The following is a 27,391-nucleotide window of genomic DNA, read 5'->3' as shown; positions in this document are numbered from 1 at the left end:
AATTATATGGGTCTTCTATTAAGCTGTTTCAAATAGGATTTTGCAGAGACCTGCAAAAATCATAAGATGGGTGAAGATTTATAACCCTTGGCATGGGGAGAGGGTACATCAGTGGGGCTCTCAGCTTCGAGAACTCACTTGAGCAGAATGCATTTTCTTTCATTAGGCAAGTCAGAAAATGTTAATGCTTGGAATGGTCCTGAATCACAATTCAGGTCCCCCACAGTTGTTACAGTATGGAATACTTATCAGAGCGGAGCCCTTTAGTATATTTTACTCCTGGATAGAGCATCACCTAAAAGTGTCTCTTTTCTGAGAGTCTGAATATGCTTCGGACGCTGCTTCACTTTCAAGCCTCAGCACAAGGATGCTCTGTGGACCAGCATCACCTGGGAGCCTTTTAGGAATGCAGAGTCTCTGGTCCCACCCAGACCTGCTCAGTCTATAGTTTAACAAGATTCCCAGGTGACTCATATATACAGTAGGTTATGGAAAACATTGGTCTAGAGCAGTGGGCACAGATCTTGGTCTCTGAACAGCAGCATCAGCATCACCTGCGAAATTGCTAGAAGAAGAAATTCTCAGGCCAAACCTCCCATTCCCACGAATCAGAAACTCTGGGCCAGCCCCCTACCCCCTGTGTTGTAACAGGCCCTGCAGGAGGCGCCCACTACGCCAGACTTTGAGAACCACTCTGGAGCAGGGGTGTCTGGCGGTTTTGATCATGACTCATGGGGAGAAGCACATTTTATGTCATGTCCTAATATACACACAAAGTTAGTTTTATAAAACACTGCTTATCTTGCTCTGTGCTACTTATTCTGGTCTTTTCAGTTTTATTCTGTTATGTATGGGTGTGTATAAACTTATGTAAAAATCTGGTCATGACCCACACAGCTGATTACCCAAGTGACTTAACAGGCCATGACCTGCAGTTTGAGGCTCAATGCTCTTGAATAGTCTATTAATCTTCTGTTGTGCCAAGGCCCCTTTTGACAGCCTGGTGAAGCTTCGGGCCCCTCGTCAGAGTAATGCTCTTTAAGTGCATACAATAATATACATGGAGCTGCAAAAGAAACAAACTATGTTGGCTACCAAAATATTTCACGAATTTGTGATGTGCTAATATATTGTGTTTTTTTATTTAGTAATAAGGTTTAGTGGTGGGTCTAGTAACTGCTATCATTTCAAAGTAGGTTTGAGTGTAAATGAGTGCCGGTATGAGTTTGAAATACCTGCAGTAACTATTACATGATGCGAAAGTGGCTATGATTTCTGCTGGTGACAAATATTATTATCTCATGGTAATACAGTGGTTTGCTATGTACATTTATATTTGAAAAAAAAACTAAGTTTCAGCTTAAGGTGAGTGAAAGTAAAAATGAATTGTTTTTCCCCATCTAACTTAGAATTCCAGAGTTCCATGGACAGACCCCCTTGGAACTGGGGTTAAAAACCTTTGCTCAAGGGAAACCTTCCTTTAGAGAATCCTTCTCAGGCTTTAGTTGACACTATACACCAGAAAATTATCTTCCTGAAATTTCTTTTTTTTTAAAGATTTTATTTATTTATCTTTAGAGGGGAAGGGAAGGAGAGAAGGAGAGAAATATCAATGTATGGTTGCCTCTTGTGAGTCCCCTGCTGGGAACTGGCCTGCAACCCAGGCATGTGCCCTGACTGGGAATCGAACCGCGATATTTTGGTTCGCAGGCCAGCGCTCAATCCACTAAGCTACACCAGCCAGACCCTGTATTTTTTCTGGTAACACCATCTCCTGAAACGTTCGTTCTGAACTTTAGTTGGAGAATTCCAATAATGGGGTTCTCAGACTGTGAACTAGGGGTGCGTTTCTCAATCATGCTACCTTCTGCATTTGTTTTGACTTGCTTCTGTGATTAAATTTTACTCTTACTGTTTTTCTGTATTTTAGCAAGAGCTTCTCTCAGTTGCCTAGGACTCACTGATTTTTCTCTAAATACAAAAGGAAAGCCCTCTTTTCTCTGAATGCTCAACCTTTCCCAACCTGCATACTGTTACCACACACGTGATAACACGCCTCCCTTACAGAAATCCCTCACAAGATAAAAATACATATTCTGCAGCATGTCCCATAAGACCACTCACACGCTGACCCCAACTGCTCTTAGACTTATCACCTGCCATCGTCCTCATGCTTGGGAAAGGACACAGGAATATCACTCCTTCACATGTTGTTTACTCTGCCACTCTTGTTACCCAAACCCAAAAGTTCTGGAGCAACAACATGCTGCAGACCCTCACTGACCCACAGAGACCAGGTGAAACAGTGAAGTTCTGGGGCAACAACATGCTGCAAACCCTCACTGACCCCGCAGAGGCCAGGTGAAACAGTGAAGTTCTGGGGCAACAACATGCTGCAAACCCTCACTGACCCACAGAGACCAGGTGAAACAGTGAAGTTCTGGGGCAACAACATGCTGCAAACCCTCACTGACCCGCAGAGGCCAGGTGAAACAGTGAAGTTCTGGGGCAACAACATGCTGCAGACCCTCACTGAGCCCACAGAGACCAGGTGAAACAGTGAAGTTCTGGGGCAACAACATGCTGCAGACCCTCACTGACCCACAGAGGCCAGGTGCAACAGTGAAGTTCTGGGGCAACAACATGCTGCAGACCCTCACTGACCCACAGAGGCCAGGTGAAACAGTGAAGTTCTGGGGCAACAACATGCTGCAGACCCTCACTGAGCCCACAGAGGCCAGGTGCAGCAGCTGCTTTTCTAAGACCCAAACTCCAACTCACACACCCCGCTGTATTTTCAGAACACAGAACATACACTTTCACTATAGCTCTCCCTCTTGAAAATCCCACCTCGCATCTACCACAGTCTTGAATTTCACTGTGTATCCACGTCATTAGAGTAGATTGAAGTTATTCAATATCTGTCAAAAGAATGCAAGAACCAAGCCATGAGCTGCATCCATGTCCTCTCATCCTCTCTGCTCTGCTATCAGTGCCACGCGGCCCAAACTTTCTGATTCACCACAACGAACCCTGGAAAAGGCCTCCAGAGGCCGACTTCAGCAGAGGGCACCAGGTGTATTGTCTTATTTCATATGCACTTTGAATTTAAGTTTTGAAAAAAAATTTTAAATTTTAATTAAATTGTGCTTCTAAAACTAGAAGCTTCCCTCCTCCCCCCTGCATTTATAAAATATGCCCCGAGACCACTTCTGGGAATTTATCCAAAGAAATCTAAAACACAAATAAATTCAAATGAACATCAGCCCCACATGTTCATTGCAGTGTTATTTACAGTCACCAAGATATAGGAGCAGCCAGGTGTCCATCAGCGGATGAGTGGATAAAACAACTATGGGATGTTTACACAAAGAAATACTACTCGGCTGTAAAAAAGGAGAAAATTTCACCCTTTGTGACAGCACGGATGGACATGAAGAACACTACATTAAGTGAAATAAATTAGTCAGAGAAAGACAAATATCATGTAGTTTAACTCGTATGTGGAACCTAACGAACAAGCTGAACTAATAAGCGAAACAGACACAGACTCATGGGTAGAGAGCAGGCCAACAGCTCGGAGCAGGGAGTGGTTAGAGGGTGAGGAGATCGAACAAAAAGGAAAAGGACTCATGGACATGGGCAACCGTGTGGTGATCATGGAAGAGAGGGGAATATAAAAGGGAAGAATGGTAATGAAAAAATACAATAAAAAATAAATTTCAAAAGTAAAATAAAATATGCCCTGGGAGTTGTGCCTGGAAGACAACCACCACCAACACCTCATTCAATTTTATACACAGGCTACATAGCAGGGCAAACATAGGTTTAGAGGTGTGAGTATGCAAAACACGGCTTTTATTCCTCTATGTATTATTTATTAATTATCGTATTGTTTTCCATACAAACAACTGTGCTCCATCCACTGAGCTACACCAGCCAGGGCATCTTCCTGAAATTTCTTGAAACTGGTGCTTTGTCAGTTGCATCTTTTTCCGCCCCCAGCACTCTAGTAATGGATTTTTCTTTGGAATTTTTTTCTCTTTTCCTGAGCCATTGGGAAATCGAAGCCCAGATTCATGCTATTGCTACTTTTCCTTCTCTCTCTCCCCCTTCTTAGTCCATGTTTCCAGCTACTCAAGCCAGATTCCTGGGAGTCATTCCCTGGGTCATGAGTTCTGGATTCAGGATACAAGTCTGGGATCCGCAATTTACCAGCTGTGAAACCTTGGATAATTTGTTTACCCACTTGTGGTCTCCTTTTCTTTACCGGCGAGACCAGGGTATTAGTAGTGCCCACCCATTAGGTATCTCTGAATGAGGGGGCCCGTGGATCTCACGAGAACAGCACCTGGCCTGGAGCAGGTGGTTAGTAGTTATTATTTCTTATAATTGTCCTTCATTTCTTCCTTCCCTTCGTTCCTTAAATTCACTTTATCAGAACATTAATGTCGATCCTCCCTATAAAATATAGTTCAAATTCACCCACTTCTGTTTCTATGGCTATTACCGTACTCCGAGCTTCCAGGCTCTCTCATGTGGACTCCTAACTGATTCTCTGCTTCCTCTTGACTCGCTCCAGTCCTTTTCTCCTATAAGAATCTTGCGATCTTTTAAAGTATAAATGATCTTTAAAATATGTTAAGGAACCACTGTCCATTTAAAACTATTGGAGTCTTCGCATCAGACCTTTCCTTGACCTGTAGACCCTGTGTGTTTGGCCCCTGGCTCCCCTCCAGGGTCACATCCTGCTGTGCTGTGCTCAAGCCTCACACTTGCCCATTTGCCCGCCGTTCTGTGGCCCCATTGGCCGCCTCTCGGTTACTAGAGCAGCCTAGTTCTTTCATACTTTCAGGCCATTGCATGTGACCCTCCTTCTGCTTCATTGGGTGTTTCTGTCCTTCCCCAGCCTCTCATTCTTCTTGGCTCCACAGGTAGAGTTGCTCAGAGAGCCTTCCCTACCCTACCTAAATTAGGGCACCGAGTTCCTCTTTTACCAGCCCGAAGCTCCCTAAACACATCAAAAAATTAACATGCTTCTCTATGGGGAGAAGGATAATTAACGACCTGTGATTGTCAAGCATGTAACTCCAGGAGGAATGTGTGTGCCTTTTCCAGAAAGAGAAATTTTACACATTAGGGGCATGAAGTGATTGTAGAGCTATTTCAAGAAATTGCTAATCTCAAAATTGTACGAGATAGGTGTGAAATCGGTGTACAAGAACAAAGAGAGGCCTGCCCACTGAGTCTGTCTGCCGGGGGGGGGGGGGGGGNGGGGGGTGCGGGGGGGGGGGGGGGGGGGGGTGACGGAGTTCATCATAACCCAGTCCCAGGCCTTCTTACTGCTGCCAGTCATTTCTATTCCAAAGGATAGAAAAGGTGTCAGAAGGTTTCCCTCTTTGAGGTGGCTGTCTGGTTGCTGGCGAAACTTCATATTCCTCTCTCCTAAAGTGAATGGTCATTTGCTGCTCAGACTTGGGAAAGATGTCTCATTAAATTAGAGGGTAGAGACCAGTGTGGGTAATGTCTGGGTCCAAATGACTCCCTGATGGGACGAAGTCAGCTTCGTGTTAGGGGATTTCTACTTCATTGCTCATTTTTAATTAGTCCTAGCGGAGAAGGGAGGCGCTCCTGATTTTTGTCAGCTGCCTAAAGCGACGAAGAAGAAGGTGGTAGGAATTCAGAGTCACGGTGTGAACCACTTTCACAGCCGCCTTTGTGGTTTTTCTTTGAAATAAGGGACTTCTAAGAATTCCAAAGGGCACTGGGACAGGTGCTCAAACTTAGGACAATTAGAATAAATGGGATGCCTGACTCTTCTGTGCCTTGTTTGGCAGAATGGGGTTCCTGACTGAATAGCCATGTGACCACTTTCGGGGAAAGGTTCCTTTCGTTGGCGCACTTTAGCAGACCCTACATGTGGCGGAAACATTCATTCCGTGGGCTGCGGGTAATGGTAATTATTTGGAAAATGATGTGCCTGAAATTAAACACAGTTTTCTCATTGTAAAAAGGTTGTGTAAACCTAATTTTAAAATTTTCTGCCGTAATTCTGCCTACCAGTCCAGCCAAACTCTTCCTGTTTTTCTTATCCCCCTACACGTGTTCATATGTTTATCTTTTTAAATACAGGGTCCGGCAGAAGTAAGGCCTGCTCGAGTGTGGTTGGTAGGGGAATAATGTGGGTGTAATGGTTTATAGTTTTAATTTGAACATTTCACCTAAAATGTCATATGGTGTGCCGGAGTGTGATACTATTATATTACAGAATTGCATACTTAGGGTTTTGTAGTGAAAGATTTTGTGATAAAAAGGGACCAGACCCTGTATAGTTGTAATCTCACAGTCATCATCTTGTCTTCTGATTTCTGTCAGCGTGCGTTTTTCTCATTTCTTTTTTAGTGGCTGTATAGCATTCTATTGAGTCATAATTATTTAGCCAACTTCTTGGTTGGTTTGCTGCATGATGTGTTTTTAATCATACCTTTGTTTTCTTCTGATTTTGCAGGCAGAGACATTTGTTTGGGGTAACAATGCATCAGCACATTCCCAGAGTGTTGCCAAGGCCAAATACGAGTTTTTATTTGGCAGATCTGAAGAGAAAACTCCAGATACTAGTAAGTGTGTCCCTGCCCTCCCCTTTCGGGTCACAGATATGAAGCACTACTGAAGTTCTAGTCTTGGGAACTGAGAATTCTTCAACCTACTTGAAAATCACCTAACAAGAATCACATCCCATATTTCTAAATTCTACATCTTAGGAAGACCGCTTTGATGCGTAACTGAAGCAGACGTGTTTCACAGGAGTAGAAAGGCAGCAATACAGGTGAAAGGTGGGAGGGAAAGATGATAAAGGGAATATTAGCATGCATGGAGAATTGGGAAAGGGATGATGCCTGTGGTCAGGAGGAGCCTGGACTCTGGATCAGGTTCTTCCTGGCTTTGAAGTCCCTGACTTTGAAGTCCTGTGCTGCACCTTGTCAGGTGTATGACCTTGAGTAAGTTATCTATTTGTGGCTTAGTTTCCTATCTGGAAAATGAGACTGTAGTGATACCTATTTTGGAATTCTTTTGAGGATTTAGTTGACAATGTAAGGATCTCAGAAGGACACTCTACACGTGCTAACTGCGGTGAAAGTGTTTGCTGCCGTTAGCATCATCGTTGTCACCATCATCGTCATCGTCATTGTCATTGTCATTATTGTATACTTGTGTCCCTGAGCTGTGAGTTGATGTTTGGAAGAACAAACCTGATGGTCTTCACTATCTGAGACTCTATTTCTGTTGTGGGTAGACAAGGAGTCTGACCTAATGTAGTTGTCGTTCAGTTGGAAAAGTCAAATAATAACTCTACATTTTTGACGTGTTAGGTGGGATTGTTTAGTGGACTCCATGATATTTGGGTATATTAAGAATGCAGTGAGCCCTGGCTGGTGTAGCTCAGTGGATTGAGTGCGGGCTTGCGAACCAGAGGATTGCGGTTCGATTCCCAGTCAGGGCACATGCCTGGGTTGCAGGCCGGTTCCCTGCAGGCCAACTCCCAGCAGGGGACCCACTAGAGGCAACCATACATTGATGTTTCTCTCCTTCTCTCCTTCCCCTCTAAAGATAAATAAACAAATTAAAAAAATAAAAAAAAAATTAAAAAAAGAATGCAGTGAATATGTAGCCATTTAATGATTCCTTTTACCTTAATAATGAATACTTATTAGATATTTCAGTAGTTGGGGACTGGTTAATAAAGCTTAAAATAGCTAAGTTACTTTTAAAACATCCTTCTGCATTTATAACAGGCCCCAATTTGCTGTTTATCATGTAGCATAAATACCTAACTCTTCTGGGCTCTAGGTTTGGGGCACTTTGTCATCTGTTCACTATTTTCAGAGAGGGAATACTGACTACAGTTACTCCAGTGCTGTTTAAAACTCACATAGCCTTAACTTGGAATATCACATTGTGATTTTGTGCTGATTAAGCATTTTTGGGCTTTGATAACACGAGATTTTTACTTTGCTTTGTAAATCAAATGTCTGCCTAGTCATGTGACTTACTGATGTGTGAGCTTGGTTCATCTTTACTCATAGGTTTGGAGGTGTTTTCTCTGTGTACCTGAGGCAAATCAAAATGATATTTTAAACATGTTGCTTATTTGCTTTGGTAAGAAATGGGTGTTGTTATTTGTTCAGTGTGATGTTATTCTGCAGGTGTGAATGTATGTGTGCATTTATTGAACAAATATGTTTAAAGGGCACTTACTATGTGCTGGGCACTGTAAGGGGGCACAGAAGTACAAGGTGCAATTCTTGACATCTAGCAGCTTATTCTTCGGTCAGGGAGAAATGTGTCTGTAAGTGACTGAAGGAGGGGAACGATCACTTTCAGCTGTGCTCTGGTGTTTGGAGCAGAGGGAAGTTGAACTTGTTTGTAATAACTAGGATTCTGATTGATACAGTTTTGGGATAGGGCAAGGGTATGGGCAAGGGTATGAGCAAGGGTGTGGTAGCAGAAAATATCAGTTGTTTGATGAACAGGAAGGGGACTAGCCTGGTTGGTGTGTAAAGCCTGTCAGTGGGAGAGAGGTTTAGAAAGATAACCATTACCAAAGGGGCAGAACCTTGCAGGGCCTTCTAAGGCAGGGTAAAGAATTTGCACTTTATCCAGACATGCAAAAAGGAAGTGCCAAGTTCTGTTTTAGATAGATAAATCAAGGTGAATTGATCAGGAAATTGAAATGGGCAACAGATGCTGTTTCTTACCATAGGAAAGTAAAAGGCAAGTTTTTATTGGCTTTTCGAAAAGTCCTCTTTTCTTAGCTTCACAAAGAAATGATGGCATATTTTTATCATTTCAAAAATACCCTTGAAGTTTATTTTTGTAGACCATTCATCTGTCACCAAAATACTGCCCAAACTCAGGGGACTGTAGGTAAAGGTAGTAGAGAGTAGGATCGTGTTTCTGCTTGAATTTGATTGATAGACATGCCTGTTGCCACCCAGGACTTTTTAAAAGTGAATTAAAGAACTGACTTGAACAGACTTAGTGCTCCAGACACAGCCTGCTGGAGAAATGGAAATGCTGGAGTGACTTCCGAATGCATCTCCAGGGACAGGCCGGGGCATCGCCTGAGACCAGTGGGCTCAGCGGAGTCATGAGCCCCAGTTAGGCCAAGGAAGGTGTTGCTGCTGTAGGAAGGGAGGCTTGGATTTGGCCACTGAGTGGGGCCTTCACCTGGGTTGCAGGTGGGAGGTTCTAGGAAAGACAAGTCAGGATGATTTGCAAGCTGTTGCCTATTTCAGGGGTCTGCGTCAGTGACCAGTGTTTAGGGTATTGGATGGAGTGTGGAAGGACATGTGAACAGTGGGAAGAGTCCCGAGGCTGGGATTTATTTATTTATTTATTTATTTTTATTTTTATTTAATTCTTGTTCGAGTACAGCTTTCTGTCTTATATTCCCAGCCCTGCCCCCCCCCGTGCTCCCCACCTCCCTCCCATTTCCGCCCCCAACCTTAGTTATTGTCCATGTGTCCTTTATTCTTGTTCATGTGAGTCCATTCCCTTTTCCCCTATGATTCTCTCCCCTCTCCCCTCTGGACCCTGTCAGCCTGTTCCGTATTTGAGTGTCTCTGGTCATATTTTGCTTGCTTGTTTGTTTTGTTGTGTAGATTCCTGTTAATGGTGATATCATATGGTATTTGTCTTTCACCACCTGGCTTATTTTGCTCAGCATAATGCTTTCCAGTTCCATCCATGATGTTGCAAAGGGTAGGAGTTCCTTCTTCCTTCCTGCAGCATAGAATTCCATTGTGTAAATGTACCATAGCTTTTTGATCCAGTCATTTACCGATGGGCATCTAGGTTGCTTCCAACTCTTGGCTATCGTAAATGGTGCTGCTATGAACATTGGGGTGCATAGGTTTTTGGATTGGTGCTTCAGGGTTCTTAGGATATACTCCTAACAGTGGAATTACTGGGTCAAAAGGCACATTCATTTTTAGTTTTCTTAGAAAATTCCATACTGTTTTCCATAGTGGTTGTACCAGTCTGCAATCCCACCACCAGTGAACTAGGGTCCCCTTTTCCCCGAAAACCTCTCCAACACTTGTTGTTTGTTTCTTTGTTTATGATAGCCATTCTGACTGGTGTTAAGTGGTATCTCATTGTGGTTTTAATTTGCATCTCTCTGATAGCTAGTGATATCGAGCATCTTTTCATGTGTCTCTGGATTCTCTGTATGTCCTCCTTGGAGAAATGTCTGTTCAAGTCCTCTGCCCATTTTTTGATTGGGTTGCTTGTCTTCTTTGAGTGGAGCCGAATGAGTTCTTTGTATATTTTGGAGATTAAACCCTTATCTGAGGTATCATTGGCAAATATGTTTTCCCAAGCTGTTGCTTCTCTTTGTATCTTGATACTGTTTTCCTTAGCCATGCAGAAGCTTTTAATTTTGATGAGATCCCATTTGTTTATTCTTTCCTTTATGTTCCTTGCTCTAGGGGACGTATCAGTAAAAATATTGCTGCGTGGAATATCTGAGATTTTCTTGCCAAGGCTCTCCTCTAGGGTTTTAATGGTTTCACGGCTTATATTTAAGTCTTTTATCCACCTTGAATTTATTTTGGTGTATGGTGTAAGTTGGTGCTCAAGTTTCATTTTTTTGCATGTAGCTGTCCAGTTCTCCCAACACCATTTGTTGAAAAGGCTGTCTTTACTCCATTTTATGTTATTGCCCCCTTTGTCGAATATTAATTGACTGTAGAGAGTTGGGTTTATTTCTGGGCTCTCTGTTCTATTCCATTGGTCTATGTGCCTGTTTTTGTGCCAGTACCAGGCTGTTTTGATTACAGTGGCCTTGTAATACAGTTTGATATCAGGTATTGTGATCCCTCCTACTTTGTTCTTCTTTCTCAAAATTGCAGCAGCTATTCGGGGTCTTTTCTGGTTCCATATAAATTTTTGAAGTGTTTGTTCTATGTCTGTGAAATACGCCATTGGTACTTTAATAGGTATTGCATTGAATCTGTAAATTGCTTTGGGTAGTATGGACATTTTGATGATGTTAATTCTTCCAATCCATGAACACGGTATATGTTTCCATTTATTTGTGTCTTCCTTGATTTCTTTCTTCAGTGTTGTGTAGTTTTCTGCATACAGGTCTTTTACCTCCTTGGTTAGGTTTATTCCCAGATATTTTATTTTTCTTTTTGCTATATCGAATGGGATTTTTTTCCTGATTTCTGCTTCTGCTGCTTCATTGTTGGTATACAAAAATGCCTTTGATTTCTGGATATTAACTTTGTATCCCGCTGTTATGCCAAATTCATTTATTAGTTCCAGCAGTTTTTTGGTAGAGGCTATAGGGTTTTCCATGTACACTATCATGTCATCTGCAAACAATGCCAGTTTTGTTTCCTCCTTTCCGATTTGGATGCCTTTTATTTCCTTTTCTTGTCTGATCGCTGCAGCTAGAACTTCTAATACTATATTGAATAGAAGTGGTGAAAGTGGGCAACCTTGTCTTGTACCTGATCTTAGTGGAAAAGCTTTTAGTTTTTGCCCATTGAGTATGATGTTGGCTGTAGGTCTTTCATATATGGCCTTTATTATATTGAGGAATGCTCCCTCTATTCCCACTTTGCTGAGTACCTTTATCATAAATGGGTGTTGTACCTTATCAAAAGCTTTTTCCGCATCTATTGATATGACCATGTGGTTTTTGTCCTTGCTTTTGTTTATGTGGTGTATTACATTTACTGATTTGCGAATATTGAACCATCCTTGCATCCCTGGGATGAATCCCACTTGGTCGTGGTGTATGATCTTTTTGATGTATTGTTGGATGCGATTTGCCAATATTTTATTGAGGATTTTAGCGTCTATGTTCATCAGCGATATTGGCCTGAAGTTTTCTTTCTTTGTTGTGTCTCTATCTGGCTTTGGAATTAGGATGATGCTGGCTTCATAAAAAGAGTTGGGGAGTTTTCCCTCCTTTTGGATTTTTTGGAATAGTCTGTGAAGAATAGGGGTTAGCTCTTCCTTAAAAGCTTTGTAGAATTCTCCTGTGAAACCATCTGGTCCAGGGCTTTTGTGTGATGGGAGTTTTTTGATTACTTCTTCAATTTCATCTGCTGTTATTGGCCTGTTCAGGTTTTCTGCTTCTTTTTCATTGAGTTTTGGAAGATTATATTTTTCTAGAAATTTGTCCATTTCACCTAGGTTTTAAAATTTCTTGGCATACAGCTCTACATAGTAATTCCTTACAATCCCTTCTATTTCTGTGGTATCAGTTGTAATCTCTCCTCTTTCATTTCTGATTGTGTTTATTTGGGTCGTCTCTCTTCTTTTCTTGATGAGCCTTCTTAAAGGTTTGTCTATTTTGTTTATCTTTTCAAAAAACCAACTCCTGAATTCCATGATCCTTAGAATTGTGCTTTTAGTCTCTATGTCATTTAATTCTGCTCTGATCTTGCTTATTTCCTTCCTTCTACTTGCTCTGGGCTGTCTTTGTTGTTGTTCTTCGAGTTCTTGCAATTGTTGGGTTAGGTTGTTTGTTTGAAATGTTTCTGTCTTCTTTAGGTAAGCCTGAATTGCTACGAACTTCCCTCTCAGGACGCCTTGGCCATGTCCTATAAGTTTTCGGTTGTTGTGAGTCCATTTTCATTTGTTTCCAGAAGCTTTTTGATTTCTTCCCTAATTTCTATCTTGACCCTTTCATTGTTTAATAGCATACCGTTCAGTCTCCATGATTTGGGGTGTTTTGGTTTTTTTTACTATGGGGTTGGTTTCTAATTTCAGTCCCTTGTGATCAGAGAAAATGCTTAGTATGATTTCTATTTTCCTGAATTTGTTGAGACTTGTTTTGTGTCCAGTCATGTGCTCTGTCTTTGAAAATGTTCCATGTGCATTTGAAAAGAATGTGTATTCAGCTTCTTTGGGATGGAGGGCTCTCTATATATCAATTAGGTCCATTTCATCTAGGGTGTCATTTAATGCTGCGACTTGTTTTGTGTCCAGTCATGTGCTCTGTCTTTGAAAATGTTCCATGTGCATTTGAAAAGAATGTGTATTCAGCTTCTTTGGGATGGAGGGCTCTCTATATATCAATTAGGTCCATTTCATCTAGGGTGTCATTTAATGCTGCAATATCGTTGTTGATATTTTGTTTGGTATTTTTGTCCATTTTAGACAGTGGGGGGTCTTAAAATCCCCTACTATAATTGTGCTGCTGTCAGTATCTTTCTTGAGGTCCTCTAGGGTTTTCTTTATATATTTGGGTACTCCTATGTTGGGTGCATATATATTTACAATGTTAATGTCTTCTTGGTGGATTCGTCCCTTGAGTATTATGAAGTGACCTTCTGGGTCTCTCTTTATGGTTCTTTTTTTGAAGTCTATTTTGTCTGATATGAGAATTGCTACCCCGGCTTTTTTTTCTTGTCTATTTGCTTGGAAAATTTGTTTCCATCCTTTCACTTTTAGTCTGTGATCGTCTTTTGACCTGAGGTGGGTCTCTTGTAGGTAGCATATGTGTGGGTCTTGCTTTCTTATCCATTCAGCTATTCTATGTCTTTTAATTGGTGCATTTAATCCATTTACATTTAAGGTTATTATTGAAAGGTACTTATTCATTGCTATTAGTGCACCAGTGTTCCTCTCCTTCTCCCTCTTTTCCTTCCTTTCCTTAAAGCAGTCCTTTTAGTAATTCTTGTAGAGCTGGTTTGGTGGAGGCGTATTCTTTTGGACTTCTTTTGTCTTGGAAGCTCTTTATTTGGCCTTCTATCTTGATTGAGAGCCTTGCTGGGTAAAGTAGCCTTGGTTGTAGTCCTCTGTTTCTCATTACTTGGAATATTTCTTGCCATTCTCTTCTTGCTTGGAATGTTTCCATTGAGAAGTCAGTAGCCAACCTTATTGGGACCCCCTTGTATGTTACTTACTTTTTCTCCCTTGCTGCCTTTAGGATTCTCTCTTTGTCTTGGAGTTTTGCCATTTTAATAGTGATGTGTCTTGCAGTAGGCGTCTTTGGGTTCCACCTGATTGGGACTCTCTGCGATTCCTGGATTCGTGTGACTTTATCTCTCCTCAACTTAGGAAAATTTTCCGTTATTACTCTTTCAAGTAGGTTTTCCATCCCTTGTTCTTCTTCTCCTTCTGGTATTCCTATTATTTGGATATTATTACGTTTCATGTTGTCTTGCATTTCTCTTAAACTCTCCTCATTCTTTCTGATTCTCTTTTCCATTACTTTGTCCGTTTGGGAGATTCTTTCTACCCTGTCTTCGATCTCACTTATGCGATCTTCTGCCATATTGATGCTATTCTTCATACCTTCTACTGTGTTCTTCAGTTCAGAAATTGTATTCTTCATTTCCTCTTGGCCTTTGCTGATGGTTCCTGTTTCCTTTTTCATGTTGATATAGTTTGCAGAGAGTTCATTGTGGCTCCCGTGTAGTTTCTGGTAGCTTGTTGTAAGCTCTTTGAATTTCCTGATAACCAGTGCTTTGAATTCAATATCTGATAGTTGACTTGCCTCTATTTCATCTAACATTCTTTCTGAGACTTTCTCCTTTTCTTTCATTTGGGGATTCTTTGTTTTCCCATTGTTTGTGTTGCTCTTCTTGTTGGCTTCAGCTTCTTAAATTAATCTGTTCTGGTTCTCTGGGTTTATGGTGTGAACTTCTGTGGTAGGATGCCTGTGAAATTCAGTGGTGCAGTCCCCTGCAGGTATCTTGGTATTCTCTGCTTCCACCTACTCCTCTTGTTGGTTTCCAGCTGGTCAAACCTTTTCTTCTGGTCTCACTGGCTGCAGCAGCCTTAGGGGCTATTAGTGTGGCCTTTCTCACGTTTCGGTGAACTCAACTGGTCTCGCCAGTGCCCTCCCAAGATCCAGACTAGTGCGCTCTCCCACGCCCCACTGAGAGCAGGTTTTCCCCCAGGCTTCCCAGCCCTGGCCTGGCTTGAGGGCAAGCGCTTCCAGCCAGGCTTTCCTGGTCTCGAAGGCTTGGGCAGGGACCCTTCCCAGTGCTGTGGCGGAACACACAGGGCAACTCACAATTCTTCCAAGCCGGAAACCATGGCCTGACTCCCGGGTTTTTCAGTCTGTGCCTGGCTGGGTAGGGATGGAGCTGATGGCTGGCTCTCTTCCAGGGCCCCTGCCAGCAGCTCGAGGCTCCTGGAGACTGTGGGAGGTCCAGCTCAGGCCCCGCGCTACAGGGAACGCACGGGCGACTCTCAGTTCCCCAAGCCTACAGCCACAGCCTGACTCCACGGGTTATCAGAGCTCTCTGGTTTGCTTCCCAATGCCCACTCCTCTCTCTGCCACTACAGGCAAACCGATCTCTCCTGGTGTTTTCCAATCTGCGCCCTGCAGGATAGGGAGGTGCCAGTGACTAGTTCTCTCCCAGGGTTGTTGCCCGCCCTCGGCTCTCAGAGACCAAGGCGACCCGGCCAGGGCCCTGGTGTGGCCTGGCGGAGGACCTGCAGCCTCTGCGCTGCTCCCTCGTACCTTGTTGATCTGCAGTCGTCTCCTCTCCTCAACCTCTGGTCATTCAGTGTCCGCTACACTTTCTGGGGTCCTGCCTTCCTATATGCTGGGTCCCTGTTGGGTATCCGCTGCGCTCCTCTGCAGATCAGCCCGGTTTTTCTCCGGTGCGTGGAGGTAAGCGAAATCCTTTGTCCTACTCTGCTGCCATCTTCCTCCGAATCTCTGCGAGGCTGGGATTTAAAATCTAGATTCTCATGGTCTGTTCATCAACATAGTGAAAGGAAGGAGGGGACCACGCTTCTCTGTCTGTCTGCTCTCTGCTCCTCTCTGGGAGCTGCTGCAGGTTTCAGGAGCTGTTCCGGGGCCAGAGCAGTAGTACGTGGCTGTTGAGAGGCCCTGGGCTCTCTGCGACATCAGTTGTGCCGTGACTTAATGAGGAAGGAGGTGGGGGTACTAGGGGTGAAACCGGAAAAGATACCAGAGTTCAGGCTGCCTGTCACTACCAGACCCGATAAGCAGAGACAGGGATTGAATCTTTATGGGCACTTTATTCAGATGGCCAGCGATCTGAGAAGATGGCGGGTTCGGACTCTAACAGACCATCTTAAATTCCATTTTGAAATGGCCCTTTTTATAAAGAGAACAAAGTATAGGTAAGGGGTTTGGAATTTAAGGAAAAGTTAATTGGATTAAGAAAAAACGACTTCAGCATTCTTGCCCTGGCTGGTGGTCTTAAGCTGTGCCCCAGGTGGTGGTCTTAGGTTGTGTCCTGGGCAGTGGTCATTTTTCCAACTCTCAAGTCCCCTATCAGTGGTAGGTTCACCTCTTCCATTCCTATTTCTGGAAGCTGCAAAGCGAAAAAAGAGGGGCCATGGGAGCCTCACCTGGGGCTAACCACCAGGTCTGTATCCAGGAGCAGACGGGCGGTGGTGCCTCCCGGACTTGCTGCTCCCACACATGCCCCTTTTCTCAAGATTGCTGCACTTCCGAGGCCAGCAGGGCTTTCCTGAACTGTGCAGGTGGAGTCCATTGAAGCGGGGGTGGTGGTGGCATGCTTCACTGTGGGAAAGGGCGTTCTTCAAAGTGTTCCTAAGGCAGTGTCAGATGGCCAGGATTACTGGTCTCTCTCTTTTGGCCAAACACCAGGAGGAAGAAATACTTGAGAGAAACTCTGAAGACTAAGACTCCCCCAGTTGTAGGGAGAATACGTGACTGATGGAGGTGTGGGAGGAAGTGGCCAGGCCTGTGCGGTGCTAAGAGGAGGAATCAACTAACTTCTTACAGTAACCCTTGGAAGTTTACAAAATCTCACTCCTGTGTTCTCTATTGATTTTTAAACTTTCGATTGATATTTTTTCTTGAGGGAAAGAGACATCGATTTGTTTTTCCCCTTATTCATGGTTTCATTGGTTGATTCTTATGTATACCCTGACCGGGAATTGAACTTGCAACCTCACATATCAGTGCAATGCTCTAATCGACTGAGCTAGTCGGCCAGGGTTGTCTTACCTTTTCTTTTACAGGGCGTACAGCGTTTATGTTCTGTTCTATACCCATAACAAAATCTTTTTGTGCTTAGTCTCTACATGTTCACTGAAACCCTTTAAAATCTAGCTTCAGCATGTACAGGATGCAGCGTCCAAGTAGTACAGTTGGACCTCGGGTGAAGAAGTAGATCTCGTGCCCCTAACCTCCTCTGCTCCAGGGGCGGTTCAGCCACCCCGAGCAGAGGGGAGAAAGAGCAGGGGGAGGAGGTAGCAGGTGGTTACAGTTTGTTGTCTCATTGTTAGGTCTTCACTTCATCACTAGGTAGAACTGTATTACTTGTAACTGGCAATTCATTTTCATCTCGAGGACATTCTTCTTAGAACCTCCTGACAACTTGTAGATTATGCCTTACGTTTTCCAGGCCTTTATACCACTGTTCTCCTTACTCTCTGAGAGAATTCTTTATTGCATTCTTAATTAGATGTACTGCTCCTTGGATTCCATGCTGCATTCTTAGAATTTTTTTTCCTGGAGTATATCACTTAGTAATATTTTCAGAGAGGTTCTGGGATGGGTAACATTCTTACAACTTTGTCTGATAATGACTATTTTGTTTTTTTGCTTTGTTGCTCATTTCTTTGGAATCGAAGTCCAGGTTTAGCTCATTTCCCTTCAGAACTCTGGAGCATTGTTTTGCTCTCCGTGGGCACCCATCGGCCCTGGACTGCTGCTTGCTCCTTTGCGTCTGCTCTTCTCGCTGGGCGCTCTGAAGGACTCTCTTTACGCAGCCCTCTGACGTGTCAGGGGATATGGCAGCTGGAAACATTGTTGTATTTTTTTAAATCATTCCCCCTCTATTTTTAAGGGTTTTTACTTCTGAAATTCCTATAGCTGAATGTTGGTTCTCCTGGATTAGATTAAGTTTATATATGTCTCTTAATTTTTTCTCCTGTTTTAAAATATCAGGAGATATTTTAAAATATCTGCCCTAGCTGGTGTGGCTCAGTGGATGGAGTGCTGGCCTGTGAACCAAAGAGTCACTGGTTCGATTCCCAGTCAGGGCACATGCCTGGGTTGCAGGTCAGGTCCTCAGTAGGGGGCGTGAAAGAGGCAACTGCACATTGATGTTTCTCTCCCTTTCTTTCTCCTTCCCTTTCCTTCTCTCTAAAAATAAATACATAAAATCTTTTAAAAAATAAAATAAAACATCACCTTCTGTTCTTTCTAGGAACATTTTTATTTTGATAATCATATTTTTAATTTCAAGAGCTCATTTCCATTCTGTGATCACTCAGTTTTCATCGCACTCTGTTCTTTTATGGATTCATTAGTCTTGGATATCTCTAAAGAATTAATTAGAATTTGTTTTCTAAGTCTGCTTTCTGTTTCTGCGGTTCTGCTTCATCCAGTGCCAGTTCTGTTTCATTAAGTCTTGGAAATTCTCTCGAAATGTCGGTTGGAGTTTGGTTTTCCATTCCTACTCGTGAATGAAGAACCGAGCTCCCAGATACAGAGAGCTGGGGTTTCTCTGTGTGTGCAGACTCCGTGCCCCCGGGCCGGCCTCCTCCCTGTGTGGGGGAGAGCCGGGCAGACCCCGAGTGAGGTCAGGTGAGCTGTGCAGGGGCCGGTGGGTGTGCTGCCTGCTGATGACACCCAGGCCGAGTGCCTGGTGCCAGCAAGCTTCTGGGTAAGAGGGGAAGAAGGGAGGGGGCCCATGTGGGAAGCTGTTCTCTGGACCATTCTTCAGTTAATTACAGTTGACATCTGTTCTTCTTCCCATTCCAGGTATGGACACCTGCCAACTCTGGGCTTTTAGCTTCTCTGCGGCTCTGCTGTTAGGATGACTGAGGCTTTCTGGGTTAGTCTGGGTTGTGACCTCTGCTGTTATTTTGTCTGTGGTTATCGTCCTGTCCCTTTTAGTGTGACAGACTCATTAAAATGTCTAGCTTTAAATTCATCATGTTTCTCTTTCTGTCAGCACTGTTATGAATTTACTTACTTTTGAAATTTGAAATAAGACTTCGAGGAGACAAACTTCTGTCCCACTACCATAGTGACCCAGGAGCCTGAATAATTCTTTATTTTCTTCAATTTTATTGTAATTGACAAATAGCATTGTGAAAGTTTAGGGCGTATGGTGTACTGATGTATGTATGTGTTGTGAGATGATTACCGTATTACGGTCAGTTAGCACGTCCATCACTTCCTGGGGCTGCCTTTCTTTATGTGTGTCTGGTGAGCACATTCAGAAGATAACGCCATTCTGAAGATACCACACAAAGTCCCTTTCTGAGTACAGCTGAGACCTGCTCTCTGAACAGATTTCAGGTGTACAGTACAGTATTTTTAACTGTAGCCAGCATGCTGTACTTTCTACCTCCAGACTTGATTCATCTTGTAACTGGAGTTCTTACCCTTTGACCAGCATCTCCCTGCTTCCCCCTCCGCCCAGCCCTTGGTAACCACCGATGTACTCTTTCTACGAGTCTGTCATTTTTAGATTCCACATATAAGTGAGATCATCTGGTATTTGTGTTTCTCTGTCTCACTTAGCACAATGCCCCCAAAACACATCCATGCTGTTACACATGGTAGGTATTTCTTCTTTTTTATGGCTGAACAATATTCTGTTATATAAACACATGCACACACCCCCTCCAGTCTTATTTATTCATTCACCTGTCAGCGAATACTTTGGTTCTTTTCACGTCTTGGCCATTGTAAATGATACTGCAATGAACATGAAGAGGCAGATACCATATCCACATACTGATTTTGTTTTCTTTAGATATATAGCCAGAAGTGGGATTACTTTTGAGTAGCTTCATTGAGATAAATTTATATACCACACAACTGACCCATTTAGAGTGTAACCTTGGCGGTTTTTAGTATGTTCACAGAGTTGTGCATCCATTTGCCACAATGAACTTTAGAGCATTTTCTCACGCCAAGAAAACAAGACTGTACTCACTAGCGGTCACTGCCTGTCTCCTGCCTCCACTGGGCAACCATTACTTATTTTTGTCCCCATGGAACTGCTTATTCTGGACATTTCGTAGAGATGGAAGTGTGTAGTATGTGGTCTCCAATAACCAGCGTGTCACGCCCTGTGTTGTTTCTATCCATGCTGTCGCACGTGTCACTGCCTTGTCCCACAGTAAAAAGTTGTGGGATCGTTCTCCTTTATGTGGAGAGTCTCCACGTTAGCTATCTATTCATCATTTGGTAGACATTGCATTGCTTCCACTTTCGGGCTGTTTTGATCAATTATTGGATCATATAGTGATTGTATTTTAAACCTTTTGAGGAGCTTCTAAATTGTTTTCCACAGTGGCTGCCCCATTTTACGTTCCCACCAGTAGTCTGTGTGGGTTCCTGTTTCTCCGCATTCTCACCAACACGTACCATCGTTTTCATTATAAACAGTTGCAGCCGTCCTAGTGGACCTGAGGTGGCATCTCACTGTGGTTTCCATTTGCATTTCCTGAATGATAATGAGCATCTTTTCATGTGCCTGTTGGCTTGTTTATATTTTCTTTGGAGATATATCTGTTCAGATCCTTTGCCCAGTTTTTAATTGGTTTGTGTTTTTATGATTGGATCGTAAGAGTTCTTTATATATTCTGTATATACATCTCTTATAAGAGATATAATTTGCAAATATTTTCTCCCATTGTGTGGATTTTTTCACTTTCTTGATAGTGTCATTTTCAGAACAAATATTTTTAATTTTGATCAAGTACAACTTACCTATTTCTTCTTTCATTGCTTGTCTCTTTGGTGACATCTTGATGAAGTTATTGCCTAATCCAAGGTCAAGGTTTTCTCCTATAGTTTCTTCTAAGTTTTATAGTTCTAACTCTTACATTTAGGTTTGGGATCCATTTTGAGTTACTTTCTGCTTATGGTGTAAAGAACCTGAATAATTCTTAATGGTAGAATGTGTTGGGTGACTGTAGAGCATCTTACTGATTTGGGCGGGCACCTCTCCAGACACACAGAATTCCTCAAGAGCAAGAGGCAGAAGCGGTAGCATCGCTGCTTAGCCTTCCGCAGCTCCTGCGCTCGTCTGGCAAAGGGTCGGAGGACCCAGGAAAGCGTGGCTACCTGGTGTAGAAAACCCCCACTGTGCAAGGCAACGAGGACAAACCCACTACTTCTAGGGTCTTCTGTTGAGTTATTTTCTTGTCTCCACCTCAGATACAAGTTGGTTTATAATTTCATGCCTATTCTTTTAGTAAATCCTCTGTTTTTGGCACAATTTTCTTTAGTTTGCTCCTTCCTTTCTACTGCCCAGCCTCCTTTCCACCCATTATGGAAAGGAAAAAATGATTATACAGTATGATACACAAGTATGCATTAGAGTAGCTCACCATTCCTTGGCCTTTATTGAGTTGGCCAGGTGTCCTCTCTTATTTTAGCTATTCTGTAGACTCTGCTTGATCAGCAGTAGTTTTTAGTGGTAAGTTTCGGCGCGGCAGAGTGGGCCTGGGAGGGACTGTAGACGTGCCTTCCCTTTGGCCGCGGTGAGTCAGTGTTTTCACCTCGCCCCACCTCGGCCCACACCTCTGCGCCCTGAGCACGCTCATCGGAGCAGCCTGGTGTTCCGTGTACGGAGAGAGCTAAGGAGCGCAAAACCAGGCTGGAGGGCCTGCTGGAAAGCTTATTGCTGTTGTCTATTCAGAACATACTTTAATTTTCTCTAGGAGCTTCATTATTTTTGAACCAGGGTTCATTGTAGTTTTTTTTTAAGCAGCTATTGAACAGCTGGGAAGCAGGATTTGCCTTTTTTTGAGAGTGGGATCAGATCAACTTCAGTATAGCGTTGGGCAAGCGCCTGCCTCTCTCTTAGAACAGGGAGTTCTTATCGCCAGAAACCTGCAGCACCGAATGGAACTGAGGTCAGAGTTTGTATGTGCACTTACTTATTAGCCATTAAGGATTTATTTTTAAAGATTTTCCTTTTTGTGTGTTTTTTATGGGAGAGCTAGTCTTCTCTTGACTTACAGAATTCTTTGAGTGCTATTAGGGTGTTGTAGAATAAATTTGGGTTCTTGAGATGGGTCCCTGAATAAAATTTTTTATTGTCAGGTGTACAAACTGCTTTAGAAAGTAAGTTTTTAGCCCTGGCTTGTGTAGCTCAGTGGATTGAGCACGGGCCTGCGAACCACACGATCGCGGTTCGATTCCCAGTCAGGGCACATGCCTGGGTTGCAGGCCAGTTCCCAGCAGGGGACACACATGCCAGTTCCCAGCAGGGGACACATGAGAGGCAACCATACATTGATATTTCTCTCCCACTCTCCTTCCCTTCCCCTCTAAAGATAAATAAATAAAATCTTAAAAAAAAAGAAAGTAAGCTTTTAACAGTGTCTCTCTTCATAGTTCCTTAAACCTACCATGTAATCTTAAGTTTGGTTTTTTTGTTAAGAGGAGGTATCTTTTCCCTTTTATTTTGTAAAGCAAAGGTCACATACTGGCATCTTTCATGTTTTATTTGGTCTAGCCAGTGTGTTGTGAAAACATTGAGCTAACTTCCAAAAATTGGGAGGTTTTTTGTAAAATCCCAGGTTTTGACCTTCTGTTGAAAAATCTGAGACTTCAGCACTGAGTGGACATTATCACTGGCACAAATCAGCAGCTGGAGCCGTGGGAGCTCGGGTGTCCCCAGTTTGAGGCCGGCCTCCTGTGTTGTCTCCTGCTTTACGTTTATGTTCCTCCCAAAGCTTGTAGGCACTCGGGCTTCTGGTCTCCGCTTTAAAGCCATGCTAGCGTATGACTTGACACTTTGGGTCATGGTTCCCAGTCGTGATTCTCATTATGTCATGTTTGCAGTCCTGAATAGCACCCACCCAGACTTTGGGAGACCTAGCAATTTTTCTTCTTTTCCTTAAAAAGAGCATCTAGCCCTGGCTGGTGTAGCTCAGTGGATTGAGCCTGTGAACCAGAGGATCACGGTTCGATTCCCAGTCAGGGCACATGCCTGGGTTGCAGGCCAGTTCCCAGCAGGGGACTCACGAGAGGCAACCATACATTGATATTTCTTTCCCTCTCTCCTTCCCTTCCCCTCCAAAGATAAACAAATAAATAAAATCTTTTTTTAAAAAAGCATCCAACTTGTATAACGTTTGAGCCACAAAACTGGATCTATGCCTGCCAACCAAAGAGTTTACAGACCTTTGAAAAAGAGTGAGATTCTTGGTCCCTGTTCTTTCCAGGTCTGTGCAATTAGAATCTGTGGTCAGGAGACTCAGGCAGCTCTCAGTTTTTAGGCAGCTCCAGGTGGTGAATGTGATGGACACCAGGCTTAAGAACTACTGTATTTAAAAAGTAATTACTTGAGCTGTTTATAAATCATCTGAGTACTAAAAGGACTCAGTCTTATATGCCAGAGGACTCATTGTGGAACTATCGTGTGACATTTAGAGCTGAAGTGCTTGGGCACCACTGCCAACTGGAGAGCAACGGGGTACGCGAGAGGACATCTCTGAAACTGAAAGGTGACATCAGTAGGAAAATGTGCTTTGATTGTAAAAGAACAGCGTGCATTAGTTTTTCAGGGTCTCGTATCTGTGATGGTTGTGCATTCATGTGGAATTTCGCCAGCCATTCCTGTTATGCTTGTATTCATGTAAATATTTGCTTTGGAAAGTTTTCGTATGGGTAGAGTCAGGCAGAGCTCCTGGAGTCAGTATAGTGTGAGACAGCAGCACAGGGCAGAAGTCGTATTGCAGCCCCAGACAAGTGCCCCTGTCCTGAGTGGAATGGTTATTTTAAAGCATTGGTTTTGGAAGTTGGTGGGGATACTTTTGAATGTCACAATGACTGGGAGTGAGGTTGCCTACTGGCCTCACATGGGCAAGGCCAGGGATGCTAGGGGTGCAAGGGTAGTGCCGTGCAGGAAGAGGTGTTTCACGGGCTGCTTGTCTTTGTCCACTGGGCACTTACCTAGAGGAAACACATGCTCCTGGTGATCTGGACTTAGGGTCCAGAAACATTTTTTGTGTGGTTTTTTCATTAGTGAGTTTTTAAGGACTGTAACTGCCATGTGAGTCCAGGGAAGATTTTATAGTCATACCCCCTTATCCACTTTTCTGACCCCCAGAGGATTCCTGAAACTGCAGATACACTGAATCCTGTGTATACTCTGTTTTCTCCTGTACGTACATATCTGCGGCAATTTAAATTATGTATAAATTAGGCACAGCCAGAGGTTAACAATGATTACTAATAATGAAGTAGAACATTATAACAATGCATTGTAATGAAAGTTAGTGTGAATGTGGTCTCTCTCAAACTGTCTTATCATACAGTACTTACCCTTCGTCGTCTTGTGTTGACGTAAGATAATAAAATGCCGCCGTGATGAGATAAAGTAGGTGAGGGAGACGTTGTTAAGTAAACTACACAGGCACCGTGATACCTTCACACGCGATCTGGTAACGGGGAAGACGGCTCCTGAGTGACTGACTGGTGGGCAGGCAGCGTGTAGAGCGTGGACACGCTGGGTAAAGGACCGGCCCCTGTCCCAGGCAGCGTGAAGTGGGACAGAGCAGGGTTTCGTTGTGCTGCCCAGAACAGCGCACACTTAACACGGATTGTTTATTTCTGGAATTTTCCATTTAATATTTTCAGTCCGTTGTTGACTGTGGGTAACTAAAACCACACAAGGGGAAACTGCCGATACTTTGTACCACTGTGGGTGGGACTACTGTACTTGGTTGTGTTTGGAAATTTCCTAAAAATTGTTCACCATTTCTAATTATGTCCCACAAGGCAGTGCTCTAGCTATTGAGCCATCAACTCAACACACCAGTGTCAGTCTACACTTGAACCTGGCTTTCGGGGGGACTCTCTGTTTAGGTTCAAGCAGGTGTCTGACTGACTTATTTCATCTTCGTAAACTGCTGAATGTACCACATATAGTAAATTATTGTATCGATTGGTTTGAATTTATACTTAGGTTATGTTATGAATGTCACTTCAGAGTAATAAAGGAGGGATTGCAAAATACTTGCTATAAAAGGGTACTTTTGCCCTTAAAGAGTTGAAAATTGATATTTTAAAGCACATTAGATTGACCCGTGGAAGTTTTAAAAACGATTGCTGTGAACCTGCCTAGAAATGCTGACTTGGTAGTGCTCTCGGAACTTCCAGGAGCCCCATGGCCTTTCCCGCCCCGTGGCCTGTGAGAAAATTATCATTCTCTGCACTGCACAGCTGGGGTGAGGGAGGCGGCTGCTCAGGCTGCAGGCGACAGTCCCCGGGGGTGCTGGCAGCCAGTGCCTTGCCCTGCCTTGTTGGGAATGCAGTATGGGCACATGCTTGTGTTAAACATTTGGATTCTTCTTTCACATGTATCCGTATATCAAATCATTACCTTGTTCACTTTAACATCTTACAATTTTGTCATCTGTACCTCAGTGTAGGTGAAAAACAGTCAGATTCTTGACTTTCACTGCAGGAATTCTGATTTTGGCATGTGATCCAAAAAGCTACTACTGTAGTGCATTCCCAGGTAACTCAGAGCCAGGCAGTTCTTGGACAGCACTGAGCAGTCAGCCCTTCTCCTCAGGGTCATGGGCGGTGACTACGTGGTGTCTGACAGAGGCTTTCAAAAAGGAAAGGTCAGGCTTCTCCTAAGGGTGGGTGAGGAAATGCTAAGAGATTTCTGAGACAGCGTGGAGTCATGAAACTTCCGATTGGTTGGGTTTGCTCTTCATGGAGAGCACTTGTCTTGCTGGTATTGGTAGAGAAACTACTGAGAAACTGAAGCCCCAGAAGAGTTCACCTTGCTCCTGCTACATGAACTTGACCTCTGATGATTCTGTCCTATGAAGCTGAGCACATTTACAGATAAGGTAAAGATCCACACTGTAGGTATTCTTTGGAAATCATGAAGAAAGAGACAAGTGCTAAAAAATTTTAAGGTAAAACCTAGTTTTAGAAAGAATAAAGCTGATTGTAGAGACTGATGAACTTAAGGTCATCTTCAGCCACATTTTACAGGATTATCGAAAGTGTGGGAGAGTAGGGAGTCCTCCCCAGATATGAGCTGGTGCTGAGGTCTAAAGGAGCAATGGTGGCAACCAGAGGCTGAAGTGGGAGATGCCAGGAGGGGTCGGGGGCGGGGTACTTGGAGGGTGCAGGGAGTTTCATAGGTTAGTGAACTGGAAGCTATCTGGGGTGGCTGGAAACCCACATGTTATTAACATTGTTAACTTCCCCTAAACGGGTGTTGTTGAAACACGGTTGGTGAATGCTCCTGGACTGGAAACAGGCCCGGGTGAAGAATCGAGAGGCCCAGGTTTTCATTTATGTCAGGTATCAGATGCCAAAAGCTTCCTCAAGACCAGTGAAGGCACTCCTGAGGGCGTTTGCTCTTTCAGGGTTCAGGAAGATCAGTAGTTGCTGGGCTGGAGACGGACAGATAAAGCACCCGGTCTGACTGTGGAGTTGGGTTGGGAAAAACGGCCAAGTGACGAGATGATCCGGCATGACGCAATGCCACAGCAGTGAACGTGAGGGTCGGGCGCTTCGGGAGGCTGCTGAAGGCACAGCTGAGTTAGACAGGAGGGAAGACTTCCTGGAAGAGGTGATGCCGTGAGCAGCGTTTTCAAGGGTAAGCTGGATGGGGGCTGGGAAGTGACAGGTGAAGATGTGGTGCCATGAAAACCACAGCTTGTTCTGAGCAGCTGGTGCCATCAGGACAGGAACGAGGAAGGAGGGTCAGCGCGGCAGGGGCCAGGTTACAGTCTATATGCCGTGCTAAGGAATATGCGTGTTAGTGATTAAAGAATAATGAACTGACTTCACACTTGGGACGTAGGCAGTCAGTCCGGAAGCAGGTAGAGCTGGGATGGCAGTTACAGAAAGTGGGACTGGAGGCAGTGCACCTTGTTGGGACGGTTCACACACACACACAGCAGTGATTTAAACAAGATAAAAGTTCCCTCTTCCCTTCCCTGGAAGGAGTTCGGGTGATTCCAAGCTCAGGGGTGGCCCAAGGTGCTGGGCAGTGCGGTCTGCCGGCCACTGACCATTTCTGCTCCTTTGGTCTGCCTGCTGGGGCTCCGGCCACATTCCTGAGAGCAGGGAGGAGGAAGGGGAGGATCAGAAGGGCAGAGGGGTGTGTGCGGTCTGTAAGTTAAGGATATTTTTGGAGAAATTGCTGCAGAGCACTTTCAGTTACTCCTCATCGCTTAGACCATGATGCCATGGCCGCAGTTAGCTGCAAGGGAAATGCTGGAAGTGTCATCTTTATTCTGAGTGGCCCTGTTCCCAGCTGAAAATTGGGTGTTCTGTGAGCGAGAGAGGAGGCATGGACAGTGGGGTTAGACCACCCATGTCTCTGCCATGAAGGAGTGAGGATGGGGCTGTGTTGGCGGAGGTGGGAGCAGCCCTACTGACCAGACTGAGGCGCTGCCC

The 27,391-nt window shown here is 43.9% G+C and overlaps 1 protein-coding gene across 5 annotated transcripts in view; it reads left to right on the top strand.

The window, feature by feature from the left end:
- Positions 1-27,391, top strand: part of PSD3 (pleckstrin and Sec7 domain containing 3) — a 572,156-nt gene that overhangs the window by 216,995 nt on the left and 327,770 nt on the right. For 3 of the 5 annotated variants that reach the window (XM_037042118.1, XM_037042117.1, XM_037042120.1), the window contains one exon: positions 6,509-6,617. The exons of 1 other annotated variant lie outside the window; for it this stretch is intronic. In XM_037042118.1, coding sequence (XP_036898013.1) covers positions 6,509-6,617 — 109 coding nt within the window. Of the gene's footprint in view, positions 1-4,251; positions 4,369-6,508; positions 6,618-27,391 lie in introns of those variants that run through there. One more of the 5 variants, XM_037042119.1, reaches the window with a different exon arrangement.

Source organism: Sturnira hondurensis, unplaced genomic scaffold (assembly GCF_014824575.4).
Source record: "Sturnira hondurensis isolate 20B ecotype Veracruz unplaced genomic scaffold, ASM1482457v3 Scaffold0003681, whole genome shotgun sequence".
NCBI lineage: Eukaryota > Metazoa > Chordata > Mammalia > Chiroptera > Phyllostomidae > Sturnira > Sturnira hondurensis.
The sequence above is the reverse complement of the archived record's forward strand: the minus strand, read 5'-3'. Positions and strand labels throughout refer to the sequence as shown.